The following is an 18,103-nucleotide window of genomic DNA, read 5'->3' as shown; positions in this document are numbered from 1 at the left end:
TTGGTCGCAGCATGCGTATTTATAGAAATACAGCACGCGGTGCGTGGCGTGGTAGACTCGAGCGGGGATAAGAGTTTTTTATAGTTACCCCGAATCCGTTCTTTTATTTGGTACTAACCGGGCTACCCTACACCGTTTCGCAACATTTAATTAAACTGTTCTTATTGAACGTTGGGTAGAATGCTTATGTGGATTAGGAAGTGGCCTAATCTGTTCTTGCATTTGCGATACCCCATTCTAGGTATTTATTCTTCACAGTGGACATGTACCACCGTGACCCTAAAGGACACAGAGTGTTATAACAATCCTGTAGCCAGCACCCATGCCTTCCTTATGCCCAATATTCACTATAAGCATATATTCGTAACATGCTGGTAATGGTATGGTATGGTATGAATAACTTTATTTAGGTCCCGAGGGATCAGTCTGGGATTGATGCGGGCCGCTCCCACGTCGGTACAGAGAGGCCGAGCCCCTCTGCAGTCACACGGGCCCTCTGGACAGCCCCGAGTTGGTCCGCCTGCACTTGACTGTGCAGCATCCGCTGCCACCACTGTTCACCTCGAGAACCATCCCCGGCCAACGCCAAGCAGCGCCAAAGCATGTATTCTAAATCGAGCAAACCCCCCACACTTACTACAATAGAGTGAAACCCCGCAGTCCGGATTAATTTTATTCATGATGACCAGGTTAGGCTACGCAAGTGTCTGCAGAAGCCTTAATGTAATCGCCTGTGGCCTATTTAATTTAGAATGTGGCAGGGGGAATGCCCTGCGCCCTAGGTAATAGTGCTTGGTGATTTCGTTGTAGGTCAACAGCTGGTCCCTGTACTCAGGAACGGGAGATCCAGCCCCTTCAGGGAGTACACGGCACACTAGTCCTCGTGCCTCCCTGTGCGCCACCTCGTTGAGGTTTGACTGTACTACACCAGCTAGCTGCAATCGCTGCAACTTGTGCTAGCAACGCGCAGAAGGGCGATAAAGAAAACACATTTTGGACAAGCTTCATCTCTGTTTATTACATCACAGCCTGCCACCACATTTGTATTTTTCACGCTTTGTTCTCAGAGCAAGCAAACTATGTACACCAACCGAGTTGCACACAACACGACATGTTGAATGGCAGCTGCAAATATCGATTCCCACTTCGTGATAAACTAACGCATCAAAGGGGGCCGTCGAAAAGAGGGGAAGGGAGTTTTGCAGAAGAGGACCAATACAGCACACATACACACATGCACACAAAGGTCACTATCATTAGTGGCATAGTCTCTCTCTCGAAACAAACACATGGCTCAAGTCGTACTGATGCCATCATTGAGGAAACGTTTTCACAGCTTGGAAAACACAATCCAAAAAGAAATGCAAGAAGCTAAGAAGATACCACGACATAGAGGGAATGATCTTTTTTTTCTTGTCAAAAAACAAACCGGAAGCCCGGACGGTCCATTTCAGCATACGGGGGTTGTTTGCCGGCTTTCAGATCTAGAAATCGGCTTTCAGATCTAGAAAGTCTCGACAGCACGACCCCACACGGCCACGACGAAAAACTCGACCGAACTCGATGGTCCCAACACTTGTTGCGACCTTCAAAGATGCACTTTTCCCTTTTCTGAAACAAGTTGGCTCCCACCGGCCTAAAGTGTTGTGTGTGTGTGTAGGGGGGGGGGGGGGGGCAGGCTGAAGTTAAGACTGACCTGAAAACTTCCTGAAGCAGCAGCAGCGCAGGCTGCCACAAAAAAGAAAAAAAAAAAGGGGGGGGGGGCGCCTTAGAAACCAGAGATGGGTTTGCAGACAAGCAAGTACCATCAACTACACCACACTGCGAACAAATTTTAGCCATTTATACTAGTCTTTACTTTGCAGCTAGATCAAAGGGCTCTTTCCAAAAGTAGGCGGGCCATTGGAGCTTCACCGTGCTTCGAAGCTTCGAACAGTTCAGAATCTTCCTAAATTATCTTGAACATTTCAATGCCATGCAACGCATGCCGCATGGCCTGCATACTTTTGACAGAAGCTGCGCATTGTGGTTCGGGCACAAGGGTAGGCAGGGAACAGATGGTACCGCACGCCGGGTTATATAGACGGCTAGATGCATATGCATTGGTGGTGTGTCACTAGACTACAGCAAACCCCTAAGCTGACAATGACCCTCCCTGTCCCATTGCAAGATATCAAAGCTTCAAAGGTGCTTCAACATTCGTCTAAACGAAAAAAATAAAATAAACATTTTGGCACCATTCCGCTCTTGCAACATTTTTCTTCTACAGGCCCAATCTTGGTAGCATTTCCATAGACAAAACTGCCTGTATTGTAAAGGTGCGCCGAAATCCACAAGAGGTGCCCCACCTGAACTTTGTCAGTGTTACTTTGAAAAGACATGGCTTTCAACCTGCACGCACACACTTGCAGTAGTCCCTTCCAAGATACAATATGACAGCAAACATAGCACAGGTAAAGAAAAGAAGAACAGGAAAGTAAGCACAATTCGGCACAAGGATAAGCTGTAATGACTTTGCAGGAAAAGAAATTATGCAAACGGCAGTGCAACTGTACACTTTGTCAAAATATGCACAAACAGCACGGATAGACACTAGTTACAAGCAACTGCAACGTCTACACTGAAAATAAAACAAAAGGCTGTGTACTTACATTTTACACACTGTCATTGCTATGTTTCCTCTGCTGGAAATGCATTTTATGTCGTGAGGCACCTGCTTCACAGATCACCCAAATGGTAGACAGAAGTCACAAAAACTTAGGTAGTCACAGACTACTCCTCAACATTCATTAATGTGTCAACACAGCTCCAACCACTATTTTGGCAGCAACTTGTGAACTTGTGCGAAAAAAGAAAAAGAAGAAACACATTCTCACAGGGCATGAAAATTCAAGTTCCATGCTTAAATGATCTGTACTCGCAAATCACCTTACAGGACCGCCGTCTGCTGCTTGCCACATTCAACCATCACAGAACTTATCTAGGAAAAAAAACTTGCACAGTAATATTTACAGCGTTTACAAGAAAAAAATCCTAGGGGACACAAGGAGTATTCCACCCACCCGCACCATGAAGAATGGATAAGAACGGTCCCCGGAAACGAAATTTCGCCTGTCGGGCCTGGACTGGCCGTGATCGTTTTTTATTGACGGAAGCACTCCACAAACTTGCACACACACAAATGCAGCATCTGTTACCTACAGGACACGGTGGCAAATGCCACCATGGCGAGGCATGTCGACCAGTGCACAACTTTTGACGGTCTTCTACACGGAAACACTCACACGGGTCACGCCAGACACTGTCTCACGCATCAACACAATAGAGCAGGCTGTGTGTATTTAGTCGGCCACAGAAGTCTACAGGACACGGCTTTTGAACAAAAGTCAATTCCTCTTAAGATTGGACATACAGTCTCCAGTTTAAAATTTCAGTCTGCACTAGTTCTTGCAGCCTACGCGGCGATTCCTTATATCAGAAGCGCCATGCCTTAATGGAGCAGAAATTCACGTCTCGTGTAGCCAGTGTCCCACAAACTTCTGTGGCCAACTGTACAGTATAGATCACTTTAAAGGAAAACACCTATGCATTCCGTGCTTAATTAAAGCCGAAGTATGCACTGAAGGGGTGCGGATCATTTTTCACGCATAGATGTCTTGCCTAGTGCATTATGTCGGTCGCTTCGTTGAGACATGGTTGAAATATTGCAGGATGTTAGGTGTTCCCTTTACGAGTGTACCATACTGTACTTTAGCTGACAACTGTAACCATGAGGACAGACTATTCCTGCAGCACCACCAATCGAGAGGCAAAGAAGAAGAAAGAAGAAAAAGAATGGGACAAGTTTGAGCAGATTATGAACGATGGCCTTGTTGGGACAACCACGCAGTGCCCCCTGGAGACATTCAGTGAAAACCAAGCTCAGCCACTTTCTCCACAGCGTCTATCTCTCTCTCTCTCTTTTTTTTTTACTTCTGTCTACACCGAACGCAGGGAGTAGTGGGAGGGTATCTGATGAGGTTCCTTCCAAGCCTCCCACAGCTTGGAAACAGTAGCAGCAAACCCATCTGCAACAAGGCTTGGCAACTTGCTCAAAGCAACGACATGGAGGTCTTGCTACAGAGGTCGGGAATCATTCGTGTTTTCTTTTCACCGGCGACTGCTTAGGAGGGGCGTGCGCTTGGTTTCTGAAAAAATAAAAATAAAAAATAAAAAAACAAATAAGAGGGGGGGGGGGGGGAGGTAGGTTTGCAACATCACAGATGACATTAAAGGTGCAATTCTTGTTAAGCAGTTGCTAACAGTGAAAATGAAAGGAAAAATTGTCATCCACCTAACTGTAGCATGAAGCTACAAAGAAAAAAGTAAGAGTTTTTCAAAAAGCAAAGCTTTGCAGTTTAACTCTTTCAAACTTACCGCGCCATAGAGCATAGATCACTATGGATCGATAGTTTTGAATGCCCCACCAAAAATAAAACTCCTCATTCACGGACACCTGGCACCATCTGGCCAGTAATAGGAGAACTACTGCGCATTTTCTTTCTTTCTTTTTTTTTTCTTTTTTTGAGTTCCCGCGCAAGGGGTCCTGAACAGTTTTTGCAACATGCCATCGAAAACGCATCGCGTGCTGCTGAAGGAGTTTTCTCAAAGTGATTCCGCTGCTTCTGATACCAATATTTTCGATATGAGCAGTAGTGAGGAATGGACAAACTTTAATAAAGGTCCTGCAGGACGCACGTCAGCCCGCAGTAGGCGTCTCCCACGCAGGTACCACCAGGGAGTGAGGAGTCCATAGAGGACATTGGATCATATGATTTCGACTCCAACAGTGATGATTCGTCTACGCAGCCCAGACCTTCAACTAGTGTGGCAAGGTAAGCACAGTTTCGGATGTCAATGTTATTGTTATACGGTGCGCATGCTTTGTAAGTGTCGACACCTGTTTACATTTTTATACATGGAGGCGATATTTTGCCAAACACACCGTGCCGAGTCAAGTTCTCACCGAAACGAGCACCTGGGGAGGTATTCTGCAGAAGTCCACCTAGTGGACTGTCCATTTTGGCCGCTGCTGATTGGATGAAGCTGTACGAGGGAGGAGCAGATGAGTGGCCCCAGCCAATCAGCAGCGGCCGAAATGAACAGTCCACTAGGTGGACTCCTGCAGAATACCTCCCCTGGAGTACAGCTGGACGTGACGTGCCGGAGTGATACGCGGAGGTTTCTCAGAGCACTGGACATGTTCATGATGTTTTTTACCGCTGACACGATTGCCACTTTCTGCGCACACACCAACAAGTATGCGAGGATGAAGATTTTTGAGAAGCCAAGCTATGCTCAGCCAGATGTCTATTTGGCTAGAGGTCACGCACCCTGAGAGGTTGCATTTCGTTACACTGTTGATTTACATGGGCATTGTGCAACTACCTCGGCTCCATTTGTATTGGAACACCAGCACAATCTACGGCAGTCTACTCCCAGGGAAGATCATGAGCAGGAAGCATTTCTTGTCCCTGCTTGCTTTCTTGCATGATTCGGACCCTGAGGATGATGGTGCTGCTTCAGCTGGCAAACTGCGGAAGGTATTTGTGCTACTTCGACAGATCAACGAGGCGTCGGCACAATTTTTTCAGCTATGGGAAGCCATTTCAGTTGATGAAAGGATGGTGAAATCAAAAGCACGCTCGGGAATCGGGCAATATATTTGTGACAATGTGACGAAGCGGGGTTACAAATTGTGGGTTTTCGCTGAGTCGGACACTGGATACACTGGGACAGCATGGACTGGCTTTTGACATAGTCGGTAAACTTTGTGATAAATATTTAGGTCAGGGATACAAAATTTATATGGACAATGTTTATATTTCGAAGGACCTTTTCGAACACCTCCTTCAGTGCAAAACGCTGGCATGTGGAACAATAAGAAAAGATTGTCAAGGCTTCCCTGACCATATGAAATATTCAAAATGGAAGAAGAAAGCTCAACGTGGAGACATTTGTCGGGACAGGGAAGGAAACATCTTGTTTCTTCAGTGGAAGGATCGTTGGGCTGCAAGCCTAATGAGCACCATTCATACAGCCAATGAACATGTCCCTGCAAAGAGACGTGCAAAAGTGGGCTACAAACGGAGCGAGAGGACCATAAAAAAGCCCTTGTTGGGGCATGAGTACAATGCAGGTATGCTGGGTGTTGACAAATCTGACCAGATCATTGGCACGTACAATGTCCTTCGTAAATGTGTGCGCTGGAGGAAAACACTCTTTTTCCAGTGCATAGATATTGCTTGTGTAAATAATTTTATTCTATTTCAAGAACATTGGAAAGAACATTGGAAAGAGCACCCCAATATTCCTGCGCTACGTCTGAATGCCCACTTTGACCAGCTTTTTTTCCAAGAGATGCTCATCAAGCAAATTTTGAATCTTGATGATGACCAACCAGCCAGCATATCTTATCTGCCGCCCGACTGTGTTCGCCACAAGCCTCACAAGGTTGACAACCGAAGGAACTGCAAGCAGTGCTGTAAGAACACCAAGAAAAGTCAAGACAAATGTTTTTTGCAGCACCTGTGAAGCACACCTTTGTTTTACCACTACGCATAACTGTTTTGCCAAATGTGTCATGGGCCCCGAGGTCAAAGGTAGCTTGAAAATGTACTTTTTTACCTAGAGCACTCAAATTTTCAGGAAGTGTACCTGAGAACACAGACAATCATTTGTATATTCCAGCTTTTTTTATTCTATGTGTGGTGAAGTACAGCAGCAATTTTGTATCTTCGCATGTAGGTTTTCCTTCCTTTTCTTCAACTTTCAGAAATAGGATACCAAAAATGTGGCAGTGGTTACTCTGTAATTTATTACACTGGAAAGGCAAAACAATCAGCTACATCTTCATATACAACATGTACATTTTCATGTAGAACAAAATGTTCCCGAGAAAAAATATATTATGTAGACACTTGGCAAAAACGGCCGTTTCCTGCAGTAAGGAAGGAGTTAAGGAAATATATAGATGGTCCAGATCTTAGGGCATGGGACAGACACCTTTCCTAGGCATTAGTTTCGGAAAGGTGCAATTGACTTGCCATGTTCAGTGTCCCTCTGCTTCTATCTGTCGGTACATTAGGCCTCGCTTTGCGATCTTCTGGCCTCCTAGTTGGCTCAGATGGTAGAGACTTTCGGCTTTACGTTGCGCTGTCACTGTCACATAAGCAGCGCTTCTCTCTCATATAGTTACTAGCGCTAGTGCAGACAGAGCGTATCAACACCAACTAGCCCCTCTCTCAGACGGTAGAGCGATCGACACGGAAAGAGGTTGGTCCCAGGTTCAATCCTCAGGAAAAAGTCTTCCTTCACCTGCGAAGCTTGTCTTTCTGAAAAACCCATAAATTGGGGTTCTCCTTTGTAGCTTTGCACTACAGACGCCAGGATATCAATTTCTCCCTTCCACGAATCTTTCTCCACCTCACGGAGTTCCGCAGAGCTGATTTGCCAGTTATCAAAAGTGGTTGAACAAGGGATACTCAGGCTGAAGCCACCGTTTCGACAGGGACCAATTTCGTCGAGGCAGACAAATGCTTTCTTTGGCCCTATTTATATGATATTATATATTGATATATAATAAGATATCTTGATATATATATATTGCACAGCTAAGAGGGAAAATAAGGTTTTCAAGCTTAAAACCTGAAGCGAATTGGTTGAAAAAGCTTTAGCAGGGCTTTCGATGCAGTTTGAAAATAAACATAAGGCAAAATAAGGTCACCTCTGGGTCAAAATAAAACATGCAAAATGATAATAATAATAAAATAATAAATGGGCTAGCAGAAAATTTTCAGTTTTTATGTACTTCCCAAGAGCATACAAGTTCTCAGACTAAAACACAGACAAAAATTTCAATTCTTGCTTGCTACTGCAGAACCAAGTCTGGAACCGAGGAAAGTTGGCAACGTGTATGGGGACACAAGCACATAAAACAAACGAACAAACCAACAAGAACTTGACCAAGTGCACTCTGAAAACCTTCCCTGAGTGCATGCAAGACAAAAACAATGACTTAAGAATACCTCAGCAAAATGCGCAAACTTGGAAGGCAAACCTGTACTAACCTTGTGTTTGGAGCACACGATGGAGAAGTTTTCAGTGTCCAAATAACAACCTGATTGGAAAAGAGAAGCAAATGCAAAAATGCACAAATCAGCATTCAATCCAGCTATACGTCTGACAAGCAAACACCACGATGAATTTTCGTAGTCTACATGAGATTTCACAATGAAAGCGGCGTGGCGCCATTTGCACTTCACTGGCCACAGATGCCAAGCACACAGGCATGGTATTATCTGTTAAGGCGCACGCACACTAGTGGAAAAACAAGCGTGGCGGCGGCAAAATGCAGAGGCTGCAGGGCGGCCACACCAACTGACGGTGAGCCACTGCCGGCAGTCGCGTGACATGAAACTCCGGTACCCTCTCTTTTACTCTGCGCTTAGGTGCAAGAGGTCGCGTGCTTTCTTTCTTCGTCTGCTGACAGATCGGCACTGCATTTACAGTCCTCGTCATTAATCCTTAATGTGAGTTATGTCTTACGAAGGTGACAACGTCGTTGGCACTGATCATAATTATGTTGCTGTGCTCCCTTCTGCTGCGGCGTGGCCGCGTTCAAAAGACAATGAGAATGGGGAACTAGGCATCGCCTCCGCATCCTTGTATTCAGGGCCCATCTTGTCGTACAGAATTGGATAGGATGCACTGTCTCCAAAAACCTTTCCATATGGATGTCTTGGTTTACACTCATCATTGTAAAACCAAAACAAGCATGAGCGAGAGCTGACTTGAGCAGACGATAGTATGAAATGAACGGTGTGGCTGAAACCACATGCGAGTACGGATTGTGGGGTCTCATTCACGCTCTTGGGACAAAGTGTGGGGTTTCTAGCTCTCGCGGTGGTTGTGCGGGGGCCAGTGCATTGTGTTGCCGGGGGGCTCCGTGTCCCTCTCCTCCCTGCCTGGACGGGGTGGCAGCGGGTCATAAAACACTGTCGCTCTGCTGTCATCCCGCCCACGCGAAGGTCAGCAGGCTTTCGCCATTGGCCGACATTTTGGCGGGATTCGGGGCTTGCTTGCGTGCACCCCGGGTAAGCACGCGCAAGACGGGTGCCTGCGGAGACCACATCGGGGCGTCTGAAGGTGCATACGTGTTACTCTCTGCCGGCGGCGGCCCCCTTTGTCTGCCGCGGGCCGATGGTTACTTCGGCTCGTCGGGGTCCTGGCCTCGGCGGCTGCGCGCACTCTTCCGTCGTTTCGATGTCCTGAGGCAGTGTCTTCCCATCGTGTCCCTGTCTGTACGTCTGTCGTTTCTCTCTATTTCCCTTTTCTCTGCTGTGGGGCACGCGATGGCAAATGTTGACCGAAGAATAGGCAGCCTCTTACTGCTGGGTTCTTTGTTTCTCTCTCTATCGTGGCGCGCCGTTAGCGGCCACCTGCAACCATTTGGCCATGCTTTTGTGTCTTAATTAGCTTCAGATTCGGACGTTATGTTAAAACGTGTGTCTGTATTGAGTCCAACCTTAATAAATGTTCTTTGTGGCTTCTAGAGAGCTTCGCCTAGGGTCTCCCTTGCTGCGCGCGTGGTCTCGCCTGCCCCTAAGCTGGGGCTGACGGAGCGCGTATGCGCGCAGCTGCGCGTCGGCACACAGCTGGCCGGAGCAGGCGCAGACGCAGTGCCCTGCACGCGTGGCGGCTCGGAGTGCTCGAACTCGCGGTGGTCGTCCGGCGTGCGCAATATCGGAGCGTGCGCGCCGTGAGCATAGCAAGGAGACCACAAAAGGAATGACAACACAGTAGTGCAGACAAACACAAGGGCATTTATTGCACCTTTACACACTAATGACTGGTAGCCAATGGGCATGCGACAAATCGAGGCAGTCAGATTCACCGCAACCGAATAGCGAGCGAACATGTACGCACCCTGGTGGACACCAATGCCTGATCGTTTGTGTGTACGGTCATGCGAACGGTGGCGCCCTCCAACGAGGCCTCGCGAGACGGTCTCGCAGAAGTATGTCTTGGCGCACGCATGGAACGTTCATGCCGCTTGCCTACCAGGAGTCGATAGGGAAGAGTCTACTCCCTGTCGCGCCCGACTAACCCCGCTGACGGGTGACGTTAGCAGCGCAACACTCGCGCCATCTCTCGTACTATTCTGCAGCCATACCAACTGCCGCCGTAAAGCCAGGCATCGAAGCTGGATTACAGGAGACGGAAGCCAGGCAGGGAAAACAACATCAGGTGACGCGTGAGTCACACATCACCACAGAATTTAGCGGTCGGGAGGGTCCGCATGAAACCAGCTTCGCCCGTGCGCGTCACGAAAGAGCCGCTCTCATTGGTCTGGTGTTCGGGGCTCGCTTGCCACCGCGGAAAGCTGCAAAAATTGGTCCAGTACCGGTCCCTCCCACAGCATGTAGTAGCTGCTGTGAGGCAGCTTTCGCAGCGTGCATTTTGCCGCTGGCGCTGCGCACGTTTTTTCTGCTAGTGTGTATGTGCCTTTCACGCTATCACTTTTAGATATGCTACTATCACTTGCAAGAGATATTACATGCCTCTGCATCAGACTTGTCAAAGTATGCGGCCTAGAATGTTCCTGGCACTGTGCGCAGGTAGCAAGCTTGGCAAAAGCACTAAAAACACTTTTGTTTACATGTTTACAAACTACCGTATTTATTAGAATCTAGGCTGATAGTTTATTTCAAATAATCATATTCCGAACTCTAGGGTCGACTTAGATTCGAGGATTTAAAAAAATGCGTCAGTTTGTCATTGAAACTGCTAAACATGGTGCATAGCTAGCGCCATCTAGAAAAGTCAGTATCGCAGCCGCTACTAGTCGTGCCAGTAGCCAACCGTACACAAGCGAGGTCACCATTTTAACCTGTGTCATGTTGGCCGTATCGATGTGTGGCGTGGTGTTGTCGCGATCGCACCAAGCAGGAGATGCCACTGCAGTGCCAGGTACTTTGATCGTGTGCGCCTTTAAAAAGTGCAGCACATCTAATGCGCCTGACGGTACCGAAGATAGTGCACTGTTTGAAGGTGGCAGTGACAAAGAACACAGTGATGAGTCTAGCAGCAACGACGACGTTGAATGAGCTTTGCGCGTTCAGATTCAATAAATGCTGTTTGCATTTTGTGAATGCTGTCCTCGCTTTCTTTGTTCAGCCTACATTCGAGGTAATATATATTTTTTTTCTTGGCTTCGGACTTTAGGGGGTCGGCTTAGAATAGGGGTCGGCCTAGATTCGAGTAAATACAGTACATGTTCGTTTACAAACATGCACAGTTCAGGCAAGAACTGATGGCCATATGGACACATCTCAGCCTCCCTGTTCGTCGGTTTAAACAACAGGTTTCAAAACAGTGAGGGTGTAGTCAGAAAAAGATGGTGGCAAGGATAGAGACACCAGCTTGCGTGGCCCTGATTAATTTCCACATTTAGGGCGACATTCCCCATTGTGCGCAGGTCAAACAAGATCTGTGGGGAAGAGCATTTGCAGGAATTTTGTGTATCCTCTATTGTTGCAATGCTTTCTTTCGTCTCTGCGTTAGCAGTGGAAGCTACACAGCGTAGAAGCCAAGAGGGCAAAGCCCCATCCAGAAGTTCAGTGTCGTAGCAGCAAAAGGGCTCATCGCATCACCCCGCTGCCATTTCAGAGGCCCGCACAAGTGGATGCAGCTATGCGCAGTGCAAAAGTGGAATTGGCTTTCTGTCCTTTTGAGACTGCATACACGTATATTTTTCGTTTATGTAACTCAAAATTAGCAATTATGTATTATACTAAGAATTCCCTTGCGATAACAAAATCAGCCAATAGCGTTGGCAGGTCCAGCTGCTTTAGCTGACGCTGCATAACGGCACTGCGAAAGCGAGGGCAAGCGATTCTTCGCTGTTTTTGATGTTACATTTTGAATTCCCTGCTGCATGAAGTGCAGTAATATTTTGTGGACATATTCACAGAAGCCCCTATGACAGATCGGCAGCATTTGCTTAGTGGGTTCAAAAAGTGTTTCAGGGCCCCTTTTATAATCTTCCCTGGCAAGGAAATTCATGCCAGAAGAGTTTGCTAATGACTCCCGATGACTCCTTGTTGATGATTTGCAAAGTGGAGACCTTTGGCTCCTTTAGAATACCATGTAGTCCATCTTCACCAATAAACAATGAACTATGCACGAGCAGCAGCCGTCAAAATGTATGATGTCACCGCAAGGTGGAGCGGGAGTGCCACGGCCGTTGTCGGCCCCTGTCTTTTCGTTGTTGCATTTTTTCCAGCTTACTAAGTCTCTATAGTTACTTTGTTTAGCACAAAACAACGGACACAAGAAAGACGACAGGACAAGGCGCCTTGTCCTGACGTCGTTCTTGTGTCCGTTGTTTTGCACTAAACAAAGCAATTATGGATTCGCACCAACTGGCCCGCCAATGCATTGCGCTGTACTAAGTCTGTCTTTATAGTAAGAGGGGCTCTTTTGTTATTTATATGAGTAATTTACTAGTGCAACTGAACTTACTTTTTCTTTTTAGTGTCCATTTAGGAAATGTCGCTTTGTAGGTTTGATATTCTATACATTCAGATTTTGTTTTATGAACCATGATCAGCAGTGCGAGTGCATAAAATTCTTATATTCCGCCACTGATGTCCACTTGCAGGACAAGGCCCTATGGAGACAGGCCACTTGCTCGTTTGTGTTTAACTCCTTTTTTTTTGACCACAAGCTTTACCAATGACACATGTATTACCAGTATTACCAAAGAGCATAAACTACAGTCTAGTACACAATCGTCACGCGTGTGGTTATAATGCCCGATGCAAAATTCAACGACCTCAAATTCTCCTGGGGAGGGGGGAAAAGAGAGAGAGAGAGAAGCACAATACGGTGCAATGAATAAAGCTGCAAGCAAGCGACAGGAATAAGTACGGTGGACACCGTGCGAATGCTTCACTCTTACACGTCCCCTGATGATGTTTTCCCCGCATGGATCTCACGTCTGCTGTAAGCCGGCTTCTCCCGGTAGCTAAGCCCCGGTGGCGCTCGATGTGATTGCAGCATACTACGAGAGATGGCGCGAGTGTTGCGCTGCTAACGCCGCCTAATGGCGGGGTTATACTTGGGTGCAAAAGGGAGAAGGCTGTTCCTGTTTGGCATGGGGTCGGTGAATGGTGCTGTTGCTTCGCGCCTGCGCCGACCCGTTTTGTGGGACCCTCCTATGGAAGGCATAGGAGCAGGACACCGGAATGGACGAACACGATTGTTCGAACGCACCACCATTCGCGTGATCGTGCACGTGAACGATTAGACGTTGGTGTCCAGCATGGGGGTGAACATGTTCGCTCGCTATCGAGTCGCGGTGAGTCGGACTTCCTAGACTTGCTGCGCACCCATTGATGTGTTCTGTGGATCGCAAATCGGCTAGCAGGCATCAGAGTATGAAACGTGCAATAAATGCCCCTGCGATTCTGTTGCCGTTCCTTTGTCCCAAGAGCACATGTGAGACCCCGACAACCCAGATAAACTTTTTCGATGCATAAGACTACTGTGTTGATCATGTAGTTGCAAAGGCAGCATGGTGACCCTGCTCAATGTAGCCTAACAGACACCTCACAGTTGGCACGTAAAAATAGGAACCAATTCGATTCTGTCGGCCTTCACAAGGGTTGTGTGACTGGATGCAACACCACGAACGAATTCAACCAAAGAAACTAGTGATTCCAAGCTTTGCATTGCATTGCTTGGTAGCTTCCGAATTTTCCCGCCACGAAAACTAAGTCGTGGCACAGTAGAGGCACAATTTAGTAAAAAAAAAGGACACCCTTTAGGAGTAGTATGCAGCAAGAAATACCAGTCAGCGCAGGTTAGCGCAATCAGTGCAGCATTCCAACCACTGTAAAAGTAATTGACAACTTTCCAGCCAACAACCAAAGGGCGAAAAAAATAAATAAATAAAACAATAATGGAGTGAATCACTACAATATGCCCAGAGGTTTCTCCATTAAGTTAAAGCATTGTGAGTCGAATAGGTGCAGTTATAGAATGTGCAGCATAAGCACATAAACTTGCGACAATCAGTAGCTGACACAGTACGGTATTGTACTTATACATCAAGAAAACTACACTAAAGGTACATATTGGAAGCAACTTGTAATCAAGTTTTACTTGCTAATAAGCTAACTAGTACACTAGGCACTACGAAAGGCACCACATGGCAGTGTCTCTAGTAATAGCGACACTGTTACAATACCTTTTTCTACGGCACAGAGGTAGTGGTATTTTTCGCTGCAGCCCCGGGTGATGCAGCCCAGAGAAGCACCGACGAGCTTGCACTTGCAGCAAACCTGCAACGAGGGAGGGAAAACAACTAAATCAGGGTGTCTACCAAGTTGACATTTCCAAATTCCCTGAGTTTTCCAGGTTTTCCCTGAGCATTTTTGAAAAATTCCCTGAATGAGCCAGAACTTTGTTTTGTGTCAAGGCAGGCTGACACCATGTTGCTCAGTGCTGTCACTCTCTAGAAGCATGTTTAAACAAAAAAATGACTAAATTCAGTTTGAATAATAAGGAGTAATATCTATTTTATTTAAAAAGAAAACAGAGGGCATAGCGAAAAAAAATGGCAAAACCCATTCCAAATTGTGTCGAACATTATCAAATATGAATGAAAAGGAGATGCATACATAAGTAAATATTTTTGAATATGAGCTATTTCTATCAACTGATAGCAAGCTTATCAGTATGAGGCCTGAACTTTGTCAGGACTAATATTTTCTCTCTGCAGCTGGAAATTCAACCTCAGCGGTCCTGACATACTCTCAGCCCGTACACAACATCTGTGTTGGGTTTCACTTCTTTAAAGAGTTTATTTTGGTTTCAATGAGGGACACCTACATCTCGGTGTCAGCCAACACTGCTTTTGAGCTCAAGCTCCTTCAAAGAGGCGGTGGCATGCTTCCTTTCCCGTTAATTCCTCGTCAAGCTCCTTCAAAGAGGCGGTGGCACGCTTCCTTTCCCGTTAATTCCTCGGTGCGTTGGTCCTTTCTATTCTCATCCTCCTTCTGCCACGCGTTCACCCCACGGATCATTTGAAGCATCGTCTTGGTCAGCTGTACAGTCAACGTCCGATTTTTCGGACTCCCTAGGTGCCGCAAAAACATCCGAAAAATCGGGCAGTCCGAAAAAAAATGAATGCATGTCCTTAACTGCCCTTAAGGGCTAAAATTGCCATAGGCCCGCCCGAAAAAGCTCTTAAGCCCTGCCATTACACTCATTAGGCATATCGGGGCTCGTACTGTGGCAGGAGATGGGGTGCACGCGTGTATAATTAGGGATACATACTGTGTCCCTTCACAATCGCCCCTTCCCATGCTTGCTATCCTTCACCGCGTAACAATGCTGTAGTAAGGCAAAGCTAACTTTCGGAGACGCATTACGCAACGCGTTGTGCTCTGCGAACTTCGAAGCCAATCGGGAGGATTTCAAAGGCGGAGTCGGTGCCATTGCTGACAAGGGCGAATTATTTCAATGAAAAACATAGCACCGCACGGCAAGAAGCTTAATAGCGAACGTAGAAGCAGCTAGGCCTAACGTTGCCACGGTGATGGCTACGGCTGCCAGCGGATCTGCGTGCGAGAGTGCCGGTTCGAGGCGGCGAGATAATCAAAATGACGGCGGTGGTGGCTTTGATTAATGCCATTTGGGATCTGCAGTCAAGGCAATATACACTGACTATGTGGAGTACGTGGTGGTGCTGCAAAGCCGTGCGAATTATCGAGCATGTTCGAAAAATCGGCCGTCTGGAAAATCGGTCGTTAACTACTCTGGCAATACTTCCTGCCGATGACACGGCGTACGTTGCAATTCCTGTTACTGGAGCCAGCATTAAAACGACTTTCGTTCCCTTTCAATAAAGTTGCAGCTAATTTTCCCTGATAAAAGCACAAATTCACTGAGTTTTCCCCGAGTTTTTCCAGACTATTCAAATTCCCTGAGAATTCCCGGTTTTCCCAGTTGGTAGACACCCTGTAAACCCTTCTGTGCAATACACCTTGGTGCTGGCCAGTGCTGGTGGCAAAGCCACATGGACATTTACCACCCGCACTTTGCTTCCCAAATTCGCTTGCAGTTTTCCCTGCAAGTTCCTCTGCGACTAGAACAAACTGTGGTGAATGGGGACTTGAATTAAAAGCCGACGCAGCATTTATCACTAAATAAAATAAAGTTAAATATTAAGTTAAATAATAAATAAATGAAGTTAAATAAACATATATTAGGCCATCATCATACATGTCGCAGAGAACGAACCATAGCTTAAACCTTAACAAATTTCCTTTTAAGAGCGATGCTTTGCTTTTTGCTATTTTTTTTTTCACTGGACAATAAGGGAGTGGAATGTGCTTCCCTTACAAACTGTACACATAGTGCCAAATGGCAATTTTTACCACGCTTTGTATATTTGAATTAGATGACAATTCTTTTTTTTTTTTTGGTTACGTCCCCCCTCCTGCAAAATGCCTGCAAAGATAAAGCAGGTACCAAATAAATAAATATATGGCAATAAAATTTCACTTTGGTGTCAAAGCAATTTTGATAAAGCCATAGGGTTGCTAAGTGACAGGTCTTTTTAACAGTCTTTAAATACCACCTAAGCAGATGATGCAAGCACATGGTGGTTAGCTGACACAACACAGAACATGGCCTCAGATTGCAGGGCGATCTCAGTCATGCCAACGAACTGCTGTTTCTCAATGCACCAGTTTCTGCGTCATTTCTACTAAGTAGTCATGTTGCCGTTCTACTTACTATCTCTTTTGTTTTTAGGTACCAGAAACAGCTTTTTCCCTTGTTTTTTACAACATACCGACTCATATTCCAAACATAAAATTTCGCAGGAAGACTCCTCTATATCTGAAGTATCTGAAACTAGGCTCTTTACACATATGAAACTTTTGCTACAGTTGGCCTTTAAATTGAATGCTTCTCTTCTAGTGTCACTTCAACAGATATTTCGACAGCTCTATTTCCTTACAACAGTCTTGCAGGGGCGGCCTTCGCAGCACTCGCAATTTGCGCACGCTGATGTTAAACGAAGCTTGAACACAGACATTTGCCGTGAAGGAGGACTCACCAGGTGAGCGGCTTCGGCTACGGCTTCTTGAAGTCCATGCACCCTGTTCCCGCCGAGGTACACTCCCTGGGACCAGGTGGCACACGTCTCATGTACCCAGAGTTCCTTGGACACCTCCGCTTCCCTTTCTGCTTCACTGGGCCTCCGCTGTCACAAGAGAAAATAGACATTTACACTCAAGCGCCCATGTTTATACACTGCTCTGCTGTATACGTATGTTGGCTGTATGAGCTGCAAGATGAAACCTGCAATCGAAGGGGCCCCAAGATGGCGTGGCAACGCTGACATACGAAAAATTTGAGAACTAACACCCTTTGAAGCACTAGTACTTATTAGACCTTTTTTTTAATGTCAGCACCTTCGTGCAGAGCTGGAGCCACGGAGGAAAGAAAGAATTAGGGGAGAGCAGTGCAAAACCCAACTGAAGCCAAACGTATGAGCCTAACATGTGATCGGCACATTACGTGGTAGGTTTTAGTGCTCCCAGCTACGGCAAAGCAACCGAACAAGTGCAATTAAAAACTACCAGGAACCAAGGATTCTCGGCCAATACCCCAAGTCTCAGAGTTGATGTGTTGGGTCAACACTGCGACGGAGAAAGCAAAGGGACTAGCTTCACAAAGAGTTCGCTTGCCAAGGCTAGCTGCATGTTGTAAAGCTCTCCCGTAGTTTTTTTGTTTTTTTTTTTACTTCCTCCACGCTTGGAGTCCCTTTGACCATAGCGGCACCACGTTGCAGCTCGTATCGAACATGACAGCGCATTTAATTTGCGTGCTGCAGCTCGCCGCTTGTTTCACCAGCGCAATGTGGCATCGTCTGTATGTTGTGCTTCACTTGGTGAAGGGTTCATGAAGACCATTCTGCAAAATGAGTTCACGGCATTTCCTGCACATGTGGGAGAGGTAATGCAAGGCTCGGGCAGGAGGTGCC

At 46.5% G+C, this 18,103-nt stretch overlaps 1 protein-coding gene across 1 annotated transcript in view; it reads right to left on the bottom strand.

Moving 5' to 3' along the window:
• Nucleotides 1-991: 991 nt before the first annotated feature.
• Nucleotides 992-18,103, bottom strand: part of LOC142590117 (uncharacterized) — a 64,537-nt gene continuing 47,425 nt past the window's right edge. Inside the window, exons 7-10 of the mRNA XM_075701984.1 lie at nt 17,174-17,320; nt 14,294-14,387; nt 8,109-8,158; nt 992-4,187 (exon numbers count right to left, since the gene is read on the bottom strand). Coding sequence (XP_075558099.1) covers nt 4,164-4,187; nt 8,109-8,158; nt 14,294-14,387; nt 17,174-17,320 — 315 coding nt within the window. The 3' untranslated portion in view covers nt 992-4,163. The remainder of the gene's footprint in view (nt 4,188-8,108; nt 8,159-14,293; nt 14,388-17,173; nt 17,321-18,103) is intronic.

This window comes from Dermacentor variabilis, chromosome 8 (genome assembly GCF_050947875.1).
Source record: "Dermacentor variabilis isolate Ectoservices chromosome 8, ASM5094787v1, whole genome shotgun sequence".
NCBI classification, from domain to species: domain Eukaryota; kingdom Metazoa; phylum Arthropoda; class Arachnida; order Ixodida; family Ixodidae; genus Dermacentor; species Dermacentor variabilis.
The sequence above is the reverse complement of the archived record's forward strand: the minus strand, read 5'-3'. Positions and strand labels throughout refer to the sequence as shown.